The sequence below is a fragment of the Ranitomeya imitator genome, chromosome 3 (genome assembly GCF_032444005.1).
Source record: "Ranitomeya imitator isolate aRanImi1 chromosome 3, aRanImi1.pri, whole genome shotgun sequence".
Lineage (NCBI taxonomy): Eukaryota > Metazoa > Chordata > Amphibia > Anura > Dendrobatidae > Ranitomeya > Ranitomeya imitator.
In genome coordinates this window covers 79,429,193-79,449,813 of record NC_091284.1, presented here as the reverse complement: position 1 = coordinate 79,449,813, position 20,621 = coordinate 79,429,193, and the positions used below count along the sequence as shown (strand labels likewise).

The following is a 20,621-nucleotide window of genomic DNA, read 5'->3' as shown; positions in this document are numbered from 1 at the left end:
TATTTTTTTTTTAACTTGTGAAAAGTCTTTTCAGAGGGTCATTTATTATTCAACCCCTCAACCCACCAGAATTCTGTTTGGTTCCCCTAAAGTATTAAGAAGTAGTTCAGGCACAAAGAACAATGAGCTTCACATGTTTGGATTAATTATCTCTTTTTCCAGCCTTTTCTGACTATTTAAGACCCTCCCCAAACTTGTGAACAGCACTCATACATGGTCAACATGGGAAAGACAAAGGAGCATTCTAAGGCCATCAGAGACAAGATTGTGGAGGGTCACAAGGCTGGCAAGGGGTACAAAACCCTTTCCAAGGAGTTGGGCCTACCGGTCTCCACTGTTAGGAGCATCATCCGGAAGTGGAAGGCTTATGGAACTACTGTTAGCCTTCCACGGCCTGGACAGCCTTTGAAAGTTTCCTCCCGTGTCGAGGCCAGGCTTGTCCGAAGAGTCAAGGCTAACCCAAGGACAACAAGGAAGGAGCTCCGGGATGATCTCATTGGTTTCAGTCAATACTATAAGTAACGTACTCCACCACAATGGTCTCCGTTCCAGACGAGCCCGTAAGGTACCTTTACTTTCAAAGCGTCATGTCAAGGCTCGTCTACAGTTTGCTCATGATCACTTGAAGGACTCTGAGACTGACTGGTTCAAGGTTCTCTGGTCTGATGAGACCAAGATCGAGATCTTTGGTGCCAACCACACACGTGACGTTTGGAGACTGGATGGCACTGCATACGACCCCAAGAATACCATCCCTACAGTCAAGCATGGTGGTGGCAGCATCATGCTGTGGGGCTGTTTCTCAGCCAAGGGGCCTGGCCATCTGGTCCGCATCCATGGGAAGATGGATAGCACGGCCTACCTGGAGATTTTGGCCAAGAACCTCCGCTCCTCCATCAAGGATCTTAAGATGGGTCGTCATTTCATCTTCCAACAAGACAACGACCCAAAGCACACAGCCAAGAAAACCAAGGCCTTGTTCAAGAGGCAAAAAATCAAGGTGTTTCAGTGGCCTAGTCAGTCTCCTGACCTTAACCCAATTGAAAACTTGTGGAAGGAGCTCAAGATTAAAGTCCACATGAGACACCCAAAGAACCTAGATAACTTGGAGAAGATCTGCATGGAGGAGTGGGCCAAGATAACTCCAGAGACCTGTGCCGGCCTGATCAGGTCTTATAAAAGACGATTATTAGCTGTAATTGCAAACAAAGGTTATTCCACAAAATATTAAACCTAGGGGTTGAATAATAATTGACCCACACTTTTATGTTTAAAATTTATAAAAATTTAACTGAGCAATAAAACTTTTTGGTTTGTAAGATTTATGCATCTGTTAATAAATCCTGCTCTTGTTTGAAGTTTGAAGGCTCTAACTTATTTGCATCTTATTAAACCTGCTAAATCTGCAGTGGGTTGAATACTACTTGTAGGCATTGTATATAGTCACTATCCTCCAGGACGAAGCATCACGCGAAACGCGCATCGGGGACCCATACTGCGCTGCATCTATAGGTAATACACCTATGCCTTTTTCTAAGCCTTATATTATGCACTAGAGACACTTTTTGCTATATGTTGCACATATGTGGGTCTTTTTCTATTGAGCCATGTGCCACATTTATACCCCCATGATTATGCTGCAAGGACTAGAGATGCCATATTATCTGCACTAGGCACACATGTATTTAGATGTCCTTGTTTGCTTCTAAGCAGCTACGCTTTATATAGGTACCCGTTATACCCTTTTTGTCCACTGGGACATGTATATACAGTTAGGGCCAGAAATATTTGGACAGTGACACAATTTTCGCGAGTTGGGCTCTGCATGCCACCACATTGGATTTGAAATGAAACCTCTACAACAGAATTCAAGTGCAGATTGTAACGTTTAATTTGAAGGGTTGAACAAAAATATCTGATAGAAAATGTAGGAATTGTACACATTTCTTTAGAAACACTCCACATTTTAGGAGGTCAAAAGTAATTGGACAAATAAACATAACCCAAACAAAATATTTTTATTTTCAATATTTTGTTGCAAATCCTTTGGAGACAATCACTGCCTTAAGTCTGGAACCCATGGACATCACCAAACGCTGGGTTTCCTCCTTCTTAATGCTTTGCCAGGCCTTTACAGCTGCAGCCTTCAGGTCTTGCTTGTTTGTGGGTCTTTCCGTCTTAAGTCTGGATTTGAGCAAGTGAAATGCATGCTCAATTGGGTTTAGATCTGGAGATTGACTTGGCCATTGCAGAATGTTCCACTTTTTGGCACTCATGAACTCCTGGGTAGCTTTGGCTGTATGCTTTGGGTCATTGTCCATCTGTACTATGAAGCGCCGTCCAATCAACTTTGCAGCATTTGGCTGAATCTGGGCTGAAAGTATATCCCGGTACACTTCAGAATTCATCCGGCTACTCTTGACTGCTCTTATGTCATCAAAAAACACAAGTGACCCAGTGCCATTGAAAGCCATGCATGCCCATGCCATCACTTTGCCTCCACCATGTTTTACAGAGGATGTGGTGTGCCTTGGATCATGTGCCGTTCCCTTTCTTCTCCAAACTTTTTTCTTCCCATCATTCTGGTACAGGTTGATCTTTGTCTCATCTGTCCATAGAATACTTTTCCAGAACTGAGCTGGCTTTTTGAGGTGTTTTTCTGCAAATTTAACTCTGGCCTGTCTATTTTTGGTATTGATGAATGGTTTGCATCTAGATGTGAACCCTTTGTATTTACTGTCATGGAGTCTTCTCTTTACTGTTGACTTAGAGACAGATACACCTACTTCACTGAGAGTGTTCTGGACTTCAGTTGATGTTGTGAACGGGTTCTTCTTCACCAAATTAAGTATGCGGCGATCATCCACCACTGTTGTCATCCGTGGACGCCCAGGCCTCTTTGAGTTCCCAAGCTCACCAGTCAATTCCTTTTTTCTCAGAATGTACCCAACTGTTGATTTTGCTACTCCAGGCATATCTGCTATCTCTCTGATGGATTTTTTCTTTTTTTTCAGCCTCAGGATGTTCTGCTTCACCTCAATTGAGAGTTCCTTTGACCGCATGTTGTCTGCTCACAGCAACAGCTTCCAAATGCAAAACCACACACCTGGAATCACCCCTGACCTTTTAACTACTTCATTGATTACAGGTTAACGAGGGAGACGCCTTCAGAGTTAATTGCAGCCCTTAGAGTCCATTGTCCAATTACTTTTGGTCCCTTGAAAAAGAGGACGCTATGCATTACAGAGCTATGATTCCTAAACCCTTTCTCCGATTTGGATGTGGAAACTATCATATTGCAGCTGGGAGTGTGCACTTTCAGCCCATATTATATATATAATTGTATTTCTGAACATGTTTTTGTAAACAGCTAAAATAACAAAACTTGTGTCACTGTCCAAATATTTCTGGCCCTAACTGTATATATTTTTTCACATTTTTGCATTATTTAAATCTACGTACATATTCCCATTGATTAACATATAACTTGTAAGGTTTTTATTGTTTTTTGATTAATAAAATATACTTGTTTTTATTGGCATAAAGCTTCTTTGTTTCTTTATGATGTAGTAATTATCACACGTGTTTGAGGTTGATTTCAGTGATCCAAAGAGCCCTGAGATACAATACCATCCATAATTTTTTTTTTTCTTAAACAAAAAAAAGGAATCTTTATCACTCGTAAATCCAACTGGCATAATAATCTGGAACGTGGTATATATACATTTTTTTTTAAAAAAAAGGGTTGTGGAGCCTTCTGATAAAACTCCTGAATTCTGAATCCTGAATCTAAAAAGAGAGAGATATCCTTTGTCAATTCTGAAATGGAAAGTTAGGCCACGTTACGAACTCCTGTAAAGTCAGGGGAATAGGATTCTAATTCAACTTTCACAGCGCATCATACAAATGTGTTAAGTTAAGGGTGGCCTGGCCTGCTAATAGGTTTCCTATGAAAAAACAAAATTATTAATACATTCAGTGTAATTTCTGCAAAAAATATATATCTATTTGCAAGAAATATAAAAATACCCTTGGGAATGAAAGCAGGAAAAAAAAATGTTCAATATGAAGTTTTAATTTGCGAAATTATTTTTAGGAAGCAATTTTCCAACTGGAGATATATTAATAGGAGTTTCATGTACGCTCGACATTTATCTCATTTACTGGTTAACTAATAACAGAAATCTGGGCTACTCCATTGGCAGCGCCAGCTGGTCTGATGTCTGGCGGCTGTGGGTCTGCAATGGTTAATAGCATATAACATTCTGAAAGTCGGCTGTGAAATTGCTGGAGTGTAATGGAAACTGAGCTTGGAGCTGGCAACGAATGCCAAAAACAGCAAAGAAATGATTACCGGTGTGGCTGCCTTCATGTTATTGCGCTTCCAATGTTCCTCGCCAGGCTGCCCCGATGCAGGGACTAACCTTCATTTACAATATCAGGAAAAATGTGTATTCCCTTAGGCAGGCGGAAAGAAACATGTGGGTATGAATTGTTATTTACAGTGTGAACTTTGGCTTATCTGGCTACACAAGCAACTGGGGTGTGAAGAATACAGATCTTCTGCTTGTGACCCCTTTATCATAACCATGATTTAATGTAACATAGTATAATACATGTGACAGACAAGTGGTACGACTATATAGGATGCGGCAAGTGAGCCTGGCCCTGGAGCGTAAGGTGAGCCATAATACCTCTCATCAGGATACGATGGGGACACCACTATAAAGGAAGTGTGATAGTAGGGGATCTTCGTTAGATTTTGCTTTGGGGTCCAGGAGCTCCAAGTTATACCTTTGTAACAAATACAGGACATACATTATTGAAAACAGTAATTTTATATCCATAAGTTATCGATATAGAGGAAATGTTAGAGTTGGGATTGACCTCCGGGGACATCGTGTCCAAACCCCTGCTTAAAGCAGGATTCACTTATCTCAAACACATCTCAAACAGATGTCTGTCCAGCCTTTGTTTGAAGACTTCCATTGAAGGTGAACTCACCACCTTTCGTGTTCCACTCATTGATCAACCTCACTGTCAACAAAATTTATAAAATCATAAAATGTATTTGTTTTGTTTTTTTTCTGCGAGTTTCCCAGTCTTGAACCCACGACCTTACAGGGATCCTGTCAGCAAAAAGCAAAAGCAGTGCCATTATACTGATTCCAATGATACCTTGGTTGATGGAATCCGTCTTGTGGTTGTTGATTAATCTTTATTTTCAGTTTTGAGTTAATGATATGCTCGTGCTCCAGGGCGGCCTGTGGGGGGTCTAATGTGGTGCTCTGCTTAGGAATTCATACTCAAGACTGCTGACAGGTCACTGATGCCTAGTTTACTTAGTTTACAAGCATCTGTTGCAGTATTTTAGTCAGTATATCACATCTGCATTTTTGTCCCACTCCTGGTTTTGGCATACAAATACTGAAGACTGAAGAGAGATATTGACCAAAATACTGCCCTGTGAACGTAGCTTAATAATGATCCCCTGTACAATGAAAGATCCAATGAATGAGTGACAACCTTCTATGCATGTGTAAATGAATAAAACATGATATATAAAGTTATAAATTTACAATAAAAGGATTTTTCACCATTTCTTGGAAATTGGCCAAAGAGACGGAATCTTTACAGAATGAAATAAATAAGGTCTGAACGCAAGGCAAGATTTAAACATCTATTAGGAGTGGCACTATGGTAACAATTTAAAATAGGAACTACCTTTATTGAGTAATGCTTAAGGAAAGCCTGAGGAATTATGCACACATATAAAGACCATTATTACTGAAGAAGCCAGTAAAACAAGAGGCAGAAGAGACCACTACAGTCATTGTTAACAGAAGAGACCCTAAGAAAGCCGAATAGCAAAAACAAAAAATAACGAGGACGTAGACAATATCAGTAAAAGACTAAAGAACCATTAAAGCAGATAAAGAACTTTATTACCAAAATATATGCAGAGATAGAAAGTGAACATCTGAGGGACAAGACCAAGGAGGCATACCCCAATATCAAAGAGATATGAAAGCTTCAACCAAGAGTGGGCATGTTGCAAGACACCAACTGGCACAAACTAACTGAGCCATAATACATCGACCAAAGATGGAAAGAGTACATGGAGCACCTCTACAAGAAAAACTCAATGATACAGGAAGAAACTGAGACTGGAATGAAAGAGAGCATCCTGAATGATGAAGTTGTTGCTGCCTTAATGTTTCTGTCAAACAACAAAGTGCCTGGATGTGATAATATTCCAATAGAGCTAATAAAGTCTTCTGAATCAGCAGTTGATGTCATCACATGCCTGTTTTAACAGATGTGGACAACTGGTAAATAGCCCAAGGACTGGACAAGATCAGTGTTTATTCCTTCTCCAAAGAAGGAAGATGTTACCAATTCTGGAAATTATCGGACTATTGCGCTCATACCTCATGCCAGCGAAACACAACTGAAGAACCTACTGCCTTACTTTGACACAAAGCTACCAGAGGTACAAGCAGGATTCAAAGGAAGTAGAGACGTAATTGCTAATTACATGGATAATGGACAAGGTCAAACAATACAAGGAGATCTATATTAGTTTAATTGACTACATTAAAGCCTTCAACTGCATTGAGCACCAGAAACTTGAGAATACCATGAAGGATACGGGTGTGCTGAGCCATCTGTTAAGACTCATTAGAAACCTTTACATTGACCAAGAAGCAACAGTCTGAGCGGAACATGATGACACAGCATGGTTCAAGGTAGAGCAAAGCGTCAGACAAGGCTGCGTTCTGTCATCATTTCGCTTCAATTTAGATGCAGAAGCGATACTCAGGAAGGCTGGGCTTGACAAAAAAGAAGGAATCAAAATTGCTAGATGAGTCATCAACAATCTTGAATACACGGAAGATACAACATTGATCGCAACAAGCGTAGATGAAATGAAGAACTTATTACGGAGTGTCAAGATGGAAAGCTTGAACATGGGACAGCAAAAAAGATAAAGATATTGACTACTGCCAGGTAAGACCAGGTCACATTTAAGGTACCGTCACATTAAGCGACGCTGCAGCGATATAGACAACGATGCTGATCGCTGCAGCGTCGCTGTTTGGTCGCTGGAGAGCTGTCACAGAGACAGCTCTCCAGCGACCAACGATACCGAAGTCCCCGGGTAACCAGGGTAAACATCGGGTTACTAAGCGCAGGGCCGTGCTTAGTAACCCGATGTTTACCCTGGTTACCATTGTAAATGTAAAAAAAAAAAACACTACATACTTACATTCCGGTGTCTGGTCACGTCCCCCGCCGTCAGCTTCCCACACTGACTGTGAGCGCTGGCCGGCCGTAAAGCAGAGCGGTGATGTTACCGCTGTGCTCTGCTTTACGAGAGACGTGACCAGACACCGGAATGTAAGTATGTAGTGTTTTTTTTTTACATTTACAATGGTAACCAGGGTAAACATCGGGTTACTAAGCGCGGCCCTGGTTTATCAGTGAAGACATCACTGAATCAGCGTCACACATGCCAATTCAGCGATGTCAGCGGGAGATCAGCGACCAAAATAAACTTCTGATCATTCCCCAGCGACCAACGATCTCCCAGCAGGGGATATCGGTAACGATATCGTTGCTACGTAACAAAAAGCAATGATATCGTTTACGATATCGTTATGTGTGACGGTACCTTAAGATGGACGGCTGCAACCTGGAAGTTGTCACTCAAGATGCAGCGACGACACCAGAAGCCAATAGGGGAACATCTATGGGCAAAATCGACAATGAAGTCACTGGATAAGGTCCTCATATTGAGGATCATTTCTCTGGCGACAAAAAATGGTTTGCACAGAATTTGGTCTTTCCTGTGATAACATATGGATGCGAAACCTGGAAGATAAAGAAACAAGACAGAGATGCAAAGCTGGAGAAGGATGTTATCAATAGCATGAATGACAAGAAGAATAAACAAATCAATTTTGGAACAAATCAAGTCAGACTTGTCACACAAACATGTGTCCAAGCTATGACCTGCCTACTATGGATACATCATATGAAGACATCAATAAATGGAGAAGGACATCATGGCCATAAGAATAGAAGGAACAAGGCAAAGTGGAAGACCAGCGACCCAATGGCTTAATACTATCAAGATAACAGCGGAGAAGACACTGGTGGGCTTATCTAGGCCTGCACAAGATCAACTTCCTACAGATCATTCAGCGATCAAGTCTTCATGGCTCGAGATCAAGCAGAAAACTTAAGAAGAAGAAGACTTTGAAATTTGCTTGAAAAAGGCAGTTTACTATATATAGTTCCAAGTCATGATGGAACACAATTCACACTATGCAGTGTTTTACACTATTGGATATAGTCTATTATAATAATTATAGAGCACCAGACAGAACGTAAGAGACATAAAGGACTGTGGTCTCCAGACACATGTAAGAGCTAATTTTGTGCTGGTGGAGCGCTAAATTGGTTATCGGGTAAAGCTGGGGAGTTCAATAAGCAAAAAAGTTGTGAGAAGTGAGGCCGCCTGCACATTTTTGGATTTACTTGATTTCATTCATGTTCAGAACAAGGCATATGATTTTATTAGTCTTTAGAATAAACTTGTCTAGTTGTGATCACCATGTAAATCCATATACGGGCAGGTGCCCTAACTACTCAGCCCTTTTCCATTCATTGATCTCTCTTTTTACTGACAATGGAGGAATTTCCCCACTGGGCTTAATGAGGAGGAGCAGCCTCCACTTACCTAGAGCTATTGCCTATTGCCAGCACTGCCGAATAAGCTGAGACTTATTTTGCTTGGAACTATCCTAGGACGTAAGTAGAGCACTGCTATGTCTTCTGGGTACGCCGGTCAAAGGAATGGGATTGTTGACCTGCAGCCATGATGTTGATCTGTGGGTGGATGCCATTTTGGACATATGTGTGGAGGTTGACTTGGGTGTTTGGCTGCAGAAAAAGCAGGGTTGAATTCTCATTATCGCTACTTGGTTTTAGGCAAGTGTGTCATACGGTAGGTGGTCAGTGCTCTGCTTGCGGTGGTTGAGCTTGCTTTTTTGGCTGACGTGACTATGCATTGAATTCTGGATTTGGCATCAGTTGGGGAACACGAGGGGCAGTTTTGCAGTGCTTGCTGTGTATGGCCCTCACTGTGTAAAACTCCTGGTCCTTCTTGCTGGACTGTGGCCAGAGGGCGATTAAGAATTTGAGGCTTTTTGTTTTCTCCCTGCAACTTGGCATTGCGCTGGATAGCTGGATATGCTTAAAGTGGCGGTTACCTGCAGATTGATGCTTTGACTGTAGGCCGGTGCCCCCTACTTCAGTTCTGCTGCCTTGTCCATCCGTTACCTGATCCTGCAGCCAATCAGTGGTTTCAGAGAAATGAATGTGATGTCATGGGTGAACACAATAGTGCAGTTTAGCTGGAACCACAGGGGAATGTGTGGAATGTATGTAACACTTCTTTCTCTATTTTATGAAGATAGTTTTCAAAAAGTGGTGAAAAATACCCTTAGTTTCATAGTTACATAAATCTATCAGTTTGAACCAAGGGATAGGAAAGAAGAATGGGGTTGAGATATTTTTTTTTTTATTAGCAACATTTTTAACAATTATTAATATCTTAAGATAAATAAGCATTCTAAAAACCCAGAGAACTCTTACAAGACGTTGTCAGAATAATCCTTCATATCAAGCTGTGCAGAGGTATAATATAAAGGAGAATATACTGTATGTAGTGCAAATTGTTCTATAATCAGCCTTAAGATTTAATGGTATTCCATATCATTACATAAAGTCAGCACCTTTGGGCCGGTTTCTTGCATCTTCAGGAAGAGTGGGACCTTGACAAGTTATTATCCTCCTCCATAGGGAGAACAGCAGATGTGATTGCATAAACAGCATTTTACCAAGTTAGAAATTTTTTAAGGAAAAATACTCTTATTTTATACAGTAAAAAAAGGATCCAATAGGCCATGCATTACCTATCAACATGACACTACATTGGTTTGTTTAGCAACTAGACAGCTATAGGTGCCGCACATCACATCACAGAATATTTTACAAGGTTTTGTTTTCTTTCTTTCTGAAATTGTTTTAGTTTTTCTTAGGACACAGAAATATTTCATTTTTAAGATATTTCATTGCACTCTTGTCTCCTGCATATTTAGATATACTCTAGGAATATGCTGTATAAAGTTTTATCTTTGTGAGGCTAAGTTCATACGGTAAGAGTGTATAAAAAAATCATCTGATCGTCATCCAGAAGAAATGGACAATTTTTCTGTATTATCATCCATATGGCATTCATTTTTAAATATCTGGAACCTGTCATGTCACCAAACACTATTAACCTGCAGATATGGGGTTAATCTGCAGGCTTTTAGTGTTCTGCAGTTGTGCAGCCACTGCACTAAAAGCTGGGAGGAAATTAACTTTATTCCTCCTGGCAGCCTCCAGCTTTCAGTCATAGAGGTGTGGCTTCAGTGACCACTCAGTGCACGTTGATCGGTGGTGGTAAGCATGCTCCGGCGCTGACTGACTGCTCAGCCAGATGTCAAAAATTGTGTCATAATACTGGTGTAATTAACAATACATCAAAAAGTCGCAATTTATGAATCATGCTCCACACATTATGCCCCATAAGATGCTCCACACATTATGGCTCAATAAGATGCTCCACACATTATGCCCCATAAGATGCTCCATACATTATGCCCCATAAGATGATCCACACATTATGCCCCATAAGATGCTCCACACATTATGCCCCATAAGATGCTCCACACATTATGCCCCATAAGATGCTCCACACATTATGGCTCAATAAGATGTTCCACACATTATGCCCCATGAGATACTCCACACATTATGCCCCATAAGATGATCCACACATTATGCCCCATAAGATGCTCCACACATTATGCCCCATAAGATGCTCCACACATTATGGCTCAATAAGATGTTCCACACATTATGCCCCATGAGATACTCCACACATTATGCCCCATAAGATGATCCACACATTATGCCCCATAAGATGCTCCACACATTATGCCCCATAAGATGCTCCACACATTATGCCCCATAAGATGCTCCACACATTATGGCTCAATAAGATACTCCACACATTATGCCCCATAAGATGCTCCACACATTATGGCTCAATAAGATGCTCCACACATTATGCCCCATAAGATGCTCCACACATTATGGCTCAATAAGATGCTCCACACATTATGCCCCATAAGATGCTCCATACATTATGGCTCAATAAGATGCTCCACACATTATGCCCCATGAGATACTCCACACATTATGCCCCATAAGATGCTCCACACATTATGCCCCATAAGGTGCTCCACACATTATGCCCCATAAGATGCTCCACACATTATGGCTCAATAAGATGCTCCACACATTATGCCCCATAAGATGCTCCATACATTATGGCTCAATAAGATACTCCACACATTATGCCCCATGAGATACTCCACACATTATGCCCCATAAGGTGCTCCACACATTATGCCCCATAAGATACTCCACACATTATGGCTCAATAAGATGCTCCATAGATTATGCCCCATGAGAAACTCCACACATTATGCCCCATAAGGTGCTCCACACGTTATGGCCCCATAAGATGCTCCATACATTATGCCCCATAAGATGTTCCATACATTATGCCCCATGAGATGCTCCACACATTATGCCCCATAAGATACTCCATACATTATGGCCCCATGATATGCTCCATACATTGTGGCCCCATGAGATGCTCCACACATTTGACCCATTTGCTGTTGCTGCAATTAAAATAAAAAAAATCACATAGCTCTCTTCGCTCAGTGCCCCAGCACTCGCGATAGTCACCTACCTCGTTCCACCGCTGCGCGCTGCTCTCTCTTCCATCCTCTGCACTGACTGTTCAGACAGAGGGCGGCGCGCACACTAATTGCGTCATCGCGCCCTCTGACCTGAACAGTAAGTGCAGAGGACAGAAGACAGAGTGACGCGCAGCGGTGGAACGAGGAAAGTGACTATCGCGCAATGCTCACCTCCCCCGATATACTCACCTGCTCCTGGTGTGGTCACTGTCAGATGGTCTCCAGGAGCCGGCGGCATCTTCCTGTGTTCATTACTTTAATGAGCGGTACCACGTGACCGCTGAATACAGGAAGAGATGCCCGGAGACCATGGGACATGCAGGGACAGCACCAGTAGCAGGTATGTCACTGCGCCGCTCCCTTTGCTGACCCCCCCCATTGACAATGACTCGAGTATAAGCCGAGAGGGTCACTTTCAGCCCCAAAAAAGTGGGCTGAAAATCTCTGCTTATACTCGAGTATATACGGTGTTTATTACTTTTGCACTGCACTATGTGCGTAGGTCCTGCAGCATCTATACTCGTCCCCATTACACCATTATGTACTGTATTATAGGTGTCTGGAAAGTTTTCTTTGAACAGTTATTAGCAGCACAGTCAACATATTCTCAGACGTGATAGCTTCTTATGTGATGCAAATAAGATTTATTTCAATAGAGAACACTGGCACAGACCATAAATTCACAGCTGGCGCACGTGGAATGTTAAATACTTCAGGAGCTCTAGGTACTGCAATTGCAGAAACTGCTAAAGCAATTCTATGCATGTATGATGCCAAGACGTGAATAAAATAGTAAAGTATTGGGAATCTTCTTTGGGAAGATTAGCGAATCTTGTGACCTAATCTGAGAGCAGCATGATGTAGAGACAGATACCCTGATTCCAGTGATATGTCACTTACTCGACTGCTTTCTGTTGTTTTGAAAAAAAAAAGCAAACACTATTTTATCGGCAGGAGATTATCACTAAATAACTAGTAAACCTGCTGCCACATAGTCCTTCATATTCATGAGCTCTGAATAACCTACCCCCACCTCTGATTGGCAGCTTTCCGCTTATGCACAGTGTACACAGAAGGCTGCCATTCAGTAATGTGGGCGAGGCTGTGCAGAGCTGAACTGATAGCTAAGAAGCAGATAAAACAGCGATTTTAGGAAAACTGCAGCAATAAACCCAGTAAGTGCCACATCACTGGAATCAGGGTATCTGCATCTACATCAAATGTGGTAGTAAAATAATAGTGACAAATTCCCTTGTATGTTGCTAACTTTTTGAAGAAGTCAGAATCTCAAATATATTTCCTACTCATGTTTTTTTTTTAAGAAGATATTTTGCATAAAAGATTTTCAGTTGTCTTCATTATCTTTTTTGTTCCTAAATTGAAGTTTCCCTTACTGTAATTTCGCTGTCCCTTCTGGATAATTGACCTATCATTAGTACAAATTGGCAATGCTCCAGCTCACAGGTCTCCTACTGAAGTGCGGCTATCTGGTAAGGAATGGCTTAGCATTATTACTGATGCCCGTTGTTTAGCTAATTACTTGTGGCAACCAACAGCGCTCCATCACCGCGGACACTCTGCAGTGCTATGCACTTATAGTCAGCGCTGTATGCAGATATCTACACAAACATGACTAAGGGCCCATTTACTCCTGACAATAAATGAGAACATGCATTTGTAAGAACATTCAGTCGTACATTATCCAGTTGTGCATATGTAAGGATATAGACATGCTACCCACGTTTCCCTCTGAAGAAACAAGTTTTATTTTCATAGTTAAAAAATGTTGTGTGATATAATGTAATGCTAATAAGATTTGTTAATAACGTTGGTAAGGCTAGTTTCACATTTGCGTTTAAAAACGCAGCGTTTAAAACGCAAACACAGGTGGTGAAAAAACGCACGTAAACGCGTGCAAACGCTGCGTTTTTTAGACGCATGCGTTTTAAAAAAAAAAAATGCGGCGTTTTTACGCGTTTACATGCGTTTTTCCTGCATTTGCGTTTTTGGTACGCATGATGAGAAATTTCACAAGAGAAAAATCAAGATCCAGACACCGCCAATGGGACTACAGAGGGCGTGTGACATGACTCTGTGGACCAAAATATGGAAAAATTGTAGCTCTCAAAATGTGGTAATGCAAAAAAATATTTTTTGGAATAAAAAGCTGCCAATCATAAAAATCAACTAGAAAACCCACTATAAATAGAAATGGCTAGGGTTAGGGTTTGGATCCCTAGGGTTAGGGTTTGGATCCCTAGGGTTAGGGTTAGGGTTTGGATCCCTAGGGTTAGGGTTAGGGTTTGGATCCCTAGGGTTAGGGTTTGGATCCCTTTATCACCTTGATGGTGGGGGGTGGCTTATCAGTGTGTAGACTTGTTTTTCTCTATGGAAACGCATGCGTTAAAAAACGCAACCAAACACATGTGCTTAAAAACGCATGCGTTTACATAGACAGCAATACGTTTTTTTTGCCGCAAAAAAACACTGCTAGAAATTACTACATGTTACATTTTCTGCAACAAAACGCAAGCATAGAAACAACGCATGCGTCGTCAAACGTGGCAAAACGCATACAAAAAAAACACATGCATTTTAATGTTAAATATAGGAAAAAAACGCAAATGTGAAACCAGCCTAATATGTGTAGTTTTCAAGAACAGTTGTGTTTAATGTTTGGGACTGGCCAGAGTGGGAGGCGATGAGTTACAGGGAAAGTGACAATTTCCTGTCAGAGAATCAGATAGGGCCTGGAGTGCATACTGAATGGACTTAAAGGTCCAAGGTGAGCAGTGCCGCATTTTGGGGTGACCCTAAGTGAGAGGAGACCAAAGAGAAGGAATAGCGAGATCCGTAGCATAAATGACTAAGAGACAGAGTGGTCTTCCAGAAATGGGTTCTAAGAGACAACGCCTAGCCACGAGATCCCAAGCTTATAAAATTGGAAGGTAATGGGTCGAAACAGGACTGAGTACATGGGACGAATAGAGTGTCCGGGCAGGAGTTCCTGAGAGTCAGCATTACCGGCCATACTGGCACCTTGCAAAAAAAAAGAGGGCATGGAATCACAGAGAAAGTTAAGGACACTTGTTAATCAGGAATGTAATGTTAAAGCTGCATTGTGGTGAACTAGTAAGAAACAGTGGACATAGAGAACACTGGAGTAAACTACTGAGGAAGGAAACTGTGTGGAAATGTAAAGGAAACGTTCATAAGACTTTGCACCTGGTGTCTCTTATATATATTCTTTACTAAGTTCCCGTTCAGTGAAAAGTTTATTTTTGAACTGTGGTCTCCTACATTGAGCTTTGTAAGACTTGGTCCTGGCAAACCCGCAACAACCATTATATGTGGTCTGCACGTGTGTAATGCCCTCACAGCACAAGTCCTCACACCCGGCCAAGTACCTCACCCACAGCTATCGCCCCGTGCCACATTACATATACATTTCGGCAACGACGACAAACATGCAGAATACCCGTTTATCAGATGATTGGATCATTCATACTGACACTAAAACCTTTGTTCTCGCCAGCACATTGTCCAGTGTAAACACAATATGTGCTGCTGATAACAGTGATATTCCCTGCACACGCATGAAACAACCTGTCTTCTGATTTTTGTTGCTGTCTTTAGAGTCAAATTATTCAAAATAGCACATGTTTCATGAATTTAGCACAAAATAAAAAATGTTCTTTTTTTTCCCTATCTTTGACTCATTTTGTGACTATCTCAGACAAACAAATCACGAGTTGCTGGGGTTTGTAAGTGAGCTCCGACGGAGCCACTGAACGTAATTATTATTATTATAGCGCCATTTATTCCATGGCGCTTTACATGTGAAAAGGGGTATACATAATAAAAATAAGTTAAGTAATCTTAAGCGATACAACTCACGACAGGTACAGGAGGAGAAAGGACCCTGCCCGCGAGGGCTCACAATCTACAAGGGATGGGTGAGGATGCAGTAGGTGAGGGCAGAGCTGGTTGTGTAATGGCAAATGCTTTGTGAACCCAGGCTAAAACATCTGTAAATACCTAATTGACCTAAAAAATAAAAAAAACTAGAGAAACAAAATACTTTAAAACTTTAAAAAAAGCTCAAATAGTTTGATGAATTTGTCAGAAAAGGTCCATAATTTAGAGATTTTCACATCTAAAAAATGGCAAAAATGCAATGATGAATTACGTCCTGTGGTTTACACAATCCAAAACAACCCTATATTTACAATAGTAATTTACTAAGTTTAATTTATTTGACTTTAAAATTATCATATGTACAGTTAGGGCCAGAAATATTTGGACAGTGACACAAGTTTTGTTATTTTAGCTGTTTACAAAAACATGTTCAGAAGTACAATTATATATATAATATGGACTGAAAGTGCACACTCCCAGCTGCAATATGATAGTTTCCACATCCAAATCGGAGAAAGGGTTTAGGAATCATAGCTCTGTAATGCATAGCGTCCTCTTTTTCAAGGGACCAAAAGTAATTGGACAATGGACTCTAAGGGCTGCAATTAACTCTGAAGGCGTCTCCCTCGTTAACCTGTAATCAATGAAGTAGTTAAAAGGTCAGGGGTGGATTCCAGGTGTGTGATTTTGCATTTGGAAGCTGTTGCTGTGAGCAGACAACATGCGGTCAAAGGAACTCTCAATTGAGGTGAAGCAGAACATCCTGAGGCTGAAAAAAAAGAAAAAATCCATCAGAGAGATCGCAGACATGCTTGGAGTAGCAAAATCAACAGTTGGGTACATTCTGAGAAAAAAGGAATTGACTGGTGAGCTTGGGAACTCAAAAAGGCCTGGGCGTCCACGGATGACAACAGTGGTGGATGATCGCCGCATACTTAATTTGGTGAAGAAGAACCCGTTCACAACATCAACTGAAGTCCAGAACACTCTCAGTGAAGTAGGTGTATCTGTCTCTAAGTCAACAGTAAAGAGAAGACTCCATGACAGTAAATACAAAGGGTTCACATCTAGATGCAAACCATCCATCAATACCAAAAATAGACAGGCCAGAGTTAAATTTGCAGAAAAACACCTCAAAAAGCCAGCTCAGTTCTGGAAAAGTATTCTATGGACAGATGAGACAAAGATCAACCTGTACCAGAATGATGGGAAGAAAAAAGTTTGGAGAAGAAAGGGAACGGCACATGATCCAAGGCACACCACATCCTCTGTAAAACATGGTGGAGGCAACGTGATGGCATGGGCATGCATGGCTTTCAATGGCACTGGGTCACTTGTGTTTATTGATGACATAAGAGCAGACAAGAGTAGCCAGATGAATTCTGAAGTGTACCGGGATATACTTTCAGCCCAGATTCAGCCAAATGCTGCAAAGTTGATTGGACGGCGCTTCATAGTACAGATGGACAATGACCCCAAGCATACAGCCAAAGCTACCCAGGAGTTCATGAGTGCCAAAAAGTGGAACATTCTGCAATGGCCAAGTCAATCTCCAGATCTAAACCCAATTGAGCATGCATTTCACTTGCTCAAATCCAGACTTAAGACGGAAAGACCCACAAACAAGCAAGACCTGAAGGCTGCGGCTGTAAAGGCCTGGCAAAGCATTAAGAAGGAGGAAACCCAGCGTTTGGTGATGTCCATGGGTTCCAGACTTAAGGCAGTGATTGCCTCCAAAGGATTTGCAACAAAATATTGAAAATAAAAATATTTTGTTTGGGTTATGTTTATTTGTCCAATTACTTTTGACCTCCTAAAATGTGGAGTGTTTGTAAAGAAATGTGTACAATTCCTACATTTTCTATCAGATATTTTTGTTCAACCCTTCAAATTAAACGTTACAATCTGCACTTGAATTCTCTTGTAGAGGTTTCATTTCAAATCCAATGTGGTGGCATGCAGAGCCCAACTCGCGAAAATTGTGTCACTGCCCAAATATTTCTGGCCCTAACTGTAATTATTAATTATTTCACAATAGATAAAATGTCAGATACGGCCTTCGGACATTTTCAAAAGATGGTCCTCTTACTCGACTCCACTATTATGGTCTTCAGAATAGACACGTGGCAATAAGAAGAAATGTTTCCATTGATGGCATGGGTATGTGCTTTGGGGGCCTTTAGGTTTATTGACCACCATGTGCGCAAGTGGCACCAAATATGTCAACAGTTTAGGGAACACTTGTTTGCTATAGTTCTACAGGACTCAGTTCATCCACAAAAACTTAGACTTGGCAAATAAGTTTTACCGTCTTTTACAGGCTGGAGGATTTGTTCCGTAAACCAATTCTAACAACCCTAGGTATAGATGTAATGCAATCTATATATTTCTATTTGATAGTTTCTTTGTATTCGATTGCATTGTACTATTAATTAAAAATATATTTTTCATGTTTTAAAATATATTATCACAAAAAGAAAATCTAGATATACATGAGATGCACATAAAAAAGTAAGGTAGACAATACGGGGACAACATGTTCCGTGGAACATCAATGCAAGCAACAGATTTTTATATCATAGTCATAGATTAAAATTTGAGAATGTTCTTTCTAATTTAGTTCTTTCTTCCATTTAGTCTTGAAATTTGGGTGGTTTGTAAATAGGGCAGTGCCACTTTCCTATAATTACTCAGCGCTTCCTACTGTCTGTACTTTTTCAGCGAGTTAAATCCTTCATCTTTAGAATATAGGGAAACTAATAGTAATAGCGGTAAGTGCGCATGTGTCGGCAAACCAGTAACTGCTGATGGAGAGGAGACTACCAAAGAAAACTACCTAAGGGATGGGATGTTAATGGTGTTGTCTTCAGTTTGGAAGTTATGGCCTATCCAAGGGATACGGGATAACTTCCTGATCACTGGGGATCTGAGTAGTGATTGAAAAGCTAAGCTATCCCCACCGATCCTGAGAATCGGGAATCTGAAGACCTCCTAGTGAATGGAGTGATGCTCAATCATTCATTCTTATAGGAGTGCTAAAGACCAGCCGAGTGCATTGCTCAGCTATCTCCATAAGACTCGTTAAGAATGAATGGAGAGGGGTGAGCATGATTGACCATCACTCTACTCCCGAAAGGTTCTTACGATTCCCGGTTCTCAGGATTGGTGAGATCCATATGTCAGACTCCCAGCAATTGGGAGGTTATCCAATATCAAATGGATAAAGAACAGATTGTAAACTTAATAATACACCTTTAACTTTAAGGACAGCAATGAAGGAAAAGTGGTGATTAATCAAACAGGGCATTAATAAATTATACATATTATATCGAGAGGTCTGAGGTCTTAAATATCAGTGGTCTTAATAAAAATTTCAATTGCCATGGTCAAAAATGATTCTTACATAATATTTTACTTAATCTTCAAAGCATTCCCACCATAAAAAAGTTAAACCTACCTTCTTGATCGGTTGTGATGGTGATGGAGGTATATTGCCTAGGAGATAAGCTGAGTTCCGAGACTCCATTGATTGCCTCAATATCAAAAGTATAGTTGACGTGAGATAAAAAGTCCAGGATGGTGACCGAGGAGTTAACCAATCCTGAATGTCGAGGTGCAAATCGAATTCCCCCACCGCAAAGTTCACATTGGCTGAGGTCTGACCCGCATTTCTTGCAAATAACATTGTAGATGAGGTCCTTCCTGCCTCCGGTGTCAAAAGGTGGACTCCACTCCAGATACAGGGCTGTTTCATTCAAGTTAAAATTGACATTTCTTGGAGCTGAAGGTGGTTCTGTAAGCCAAAAATAAACAATAGAGAATGTAACAAATTAATACAATCTGGGTGACATCCCACCTTCAAGCTCTTTTGTTTCGGGCACATACTTTGATTTCCCAGTAGTAGTCTATGAGGCAATCATTCCTCCAATAATCAAGTCTTAGTTAGTAATCAGCCCCCTACAGGGACATCGCAACCACTGCCAAGAGCACTTACTTCAGACCCTTATGAAATTGCATTTAGCTCAAGAAATCTAATGATTTAATTTAAAATGTGTTAAAAATTCATGTCTCTTTTTAACATCTCATCCATTTTGCAAGTGAAAGCTAGCCAAGGCAAGCAACACAAATAAAGCCAATACTACAGAGATGGATCATCAAAGCCTCCATGCAACAGGTGCTTCCCTCTAACAGTAAACTGCAATCAAAGAAATGAAGCTCCAATCGAATGCCACTTATGCCAAAAAACGATATTACTGATGCCGCTCAGAATATAAGAGCAGTCACGTCTCAAAGATAAAATCCCAGACTGACAATTTCTACTATCATGTATACATTGCCTTTATAAAGCATTAGACGCTCCCTATAATGATGTTTTATGTTTGGGAAAAAGATTTATTTTCAGGAAAATTATTGCTACTCAATTAAATGTTTAGTTTTATTATATATCTTATAGGACTTGTTCCCTAATGCAGTGTTTTTCAACCAGTGTGCCGCGGCACACTAGTGTGCCGCGACACATGGTCGGGTGTGCCGCGGGGGAACGGGAGTCAGCTGTTCTCTGTGCCGACTGTCAAGCTGACAGCCGGCACAGAGAAGCTGCAGCGCGCCGGCTCCCGGAGATCAATTGTACTCGCAGACAATTACCAGCTGCGAGTACAATTGAGGCTCTGACCGCTGGGTCAGAGCGACGCCAGCAGCGTGATCAAGTCATGTGATCACGCTGCTGGCGTCACTATCCGGCGCGCAGGAGAAAGAAGAGACTTGGTGGTAAGTGCTCCTGTGCTGTGGAGCTGAAGACACCGAAGATTCAGCGTG

At 41.1% G+C, this 20,621-nt stretch overlaps 1 protein-coding gene across 2 annotated transcripts in view; it reads right to left on the bottom strand.

Annotated features, from left to right (window-relative positions):
- Positions 1 to 20,621, bottom strand: part of EPHA6 (EPH receptor A6) — a 1,249,313-nt gene that overhangs the window by 593,070 nt on the left and 635,622 nt on the right. For both annotated transcript variants that reach the window (XM_069760991.1, XM_069760992.1), the window contains exon 5: positions 19,264 to 19,599. In XM_069760991.1, the coding sequence (XP_069617092.1) occupies positions 19,264 to 19,599 (336 nt within the window). The remainder of the gene's footprint in view (positions 1 to 19,263; positions 19,600 to 20,621) is intronic.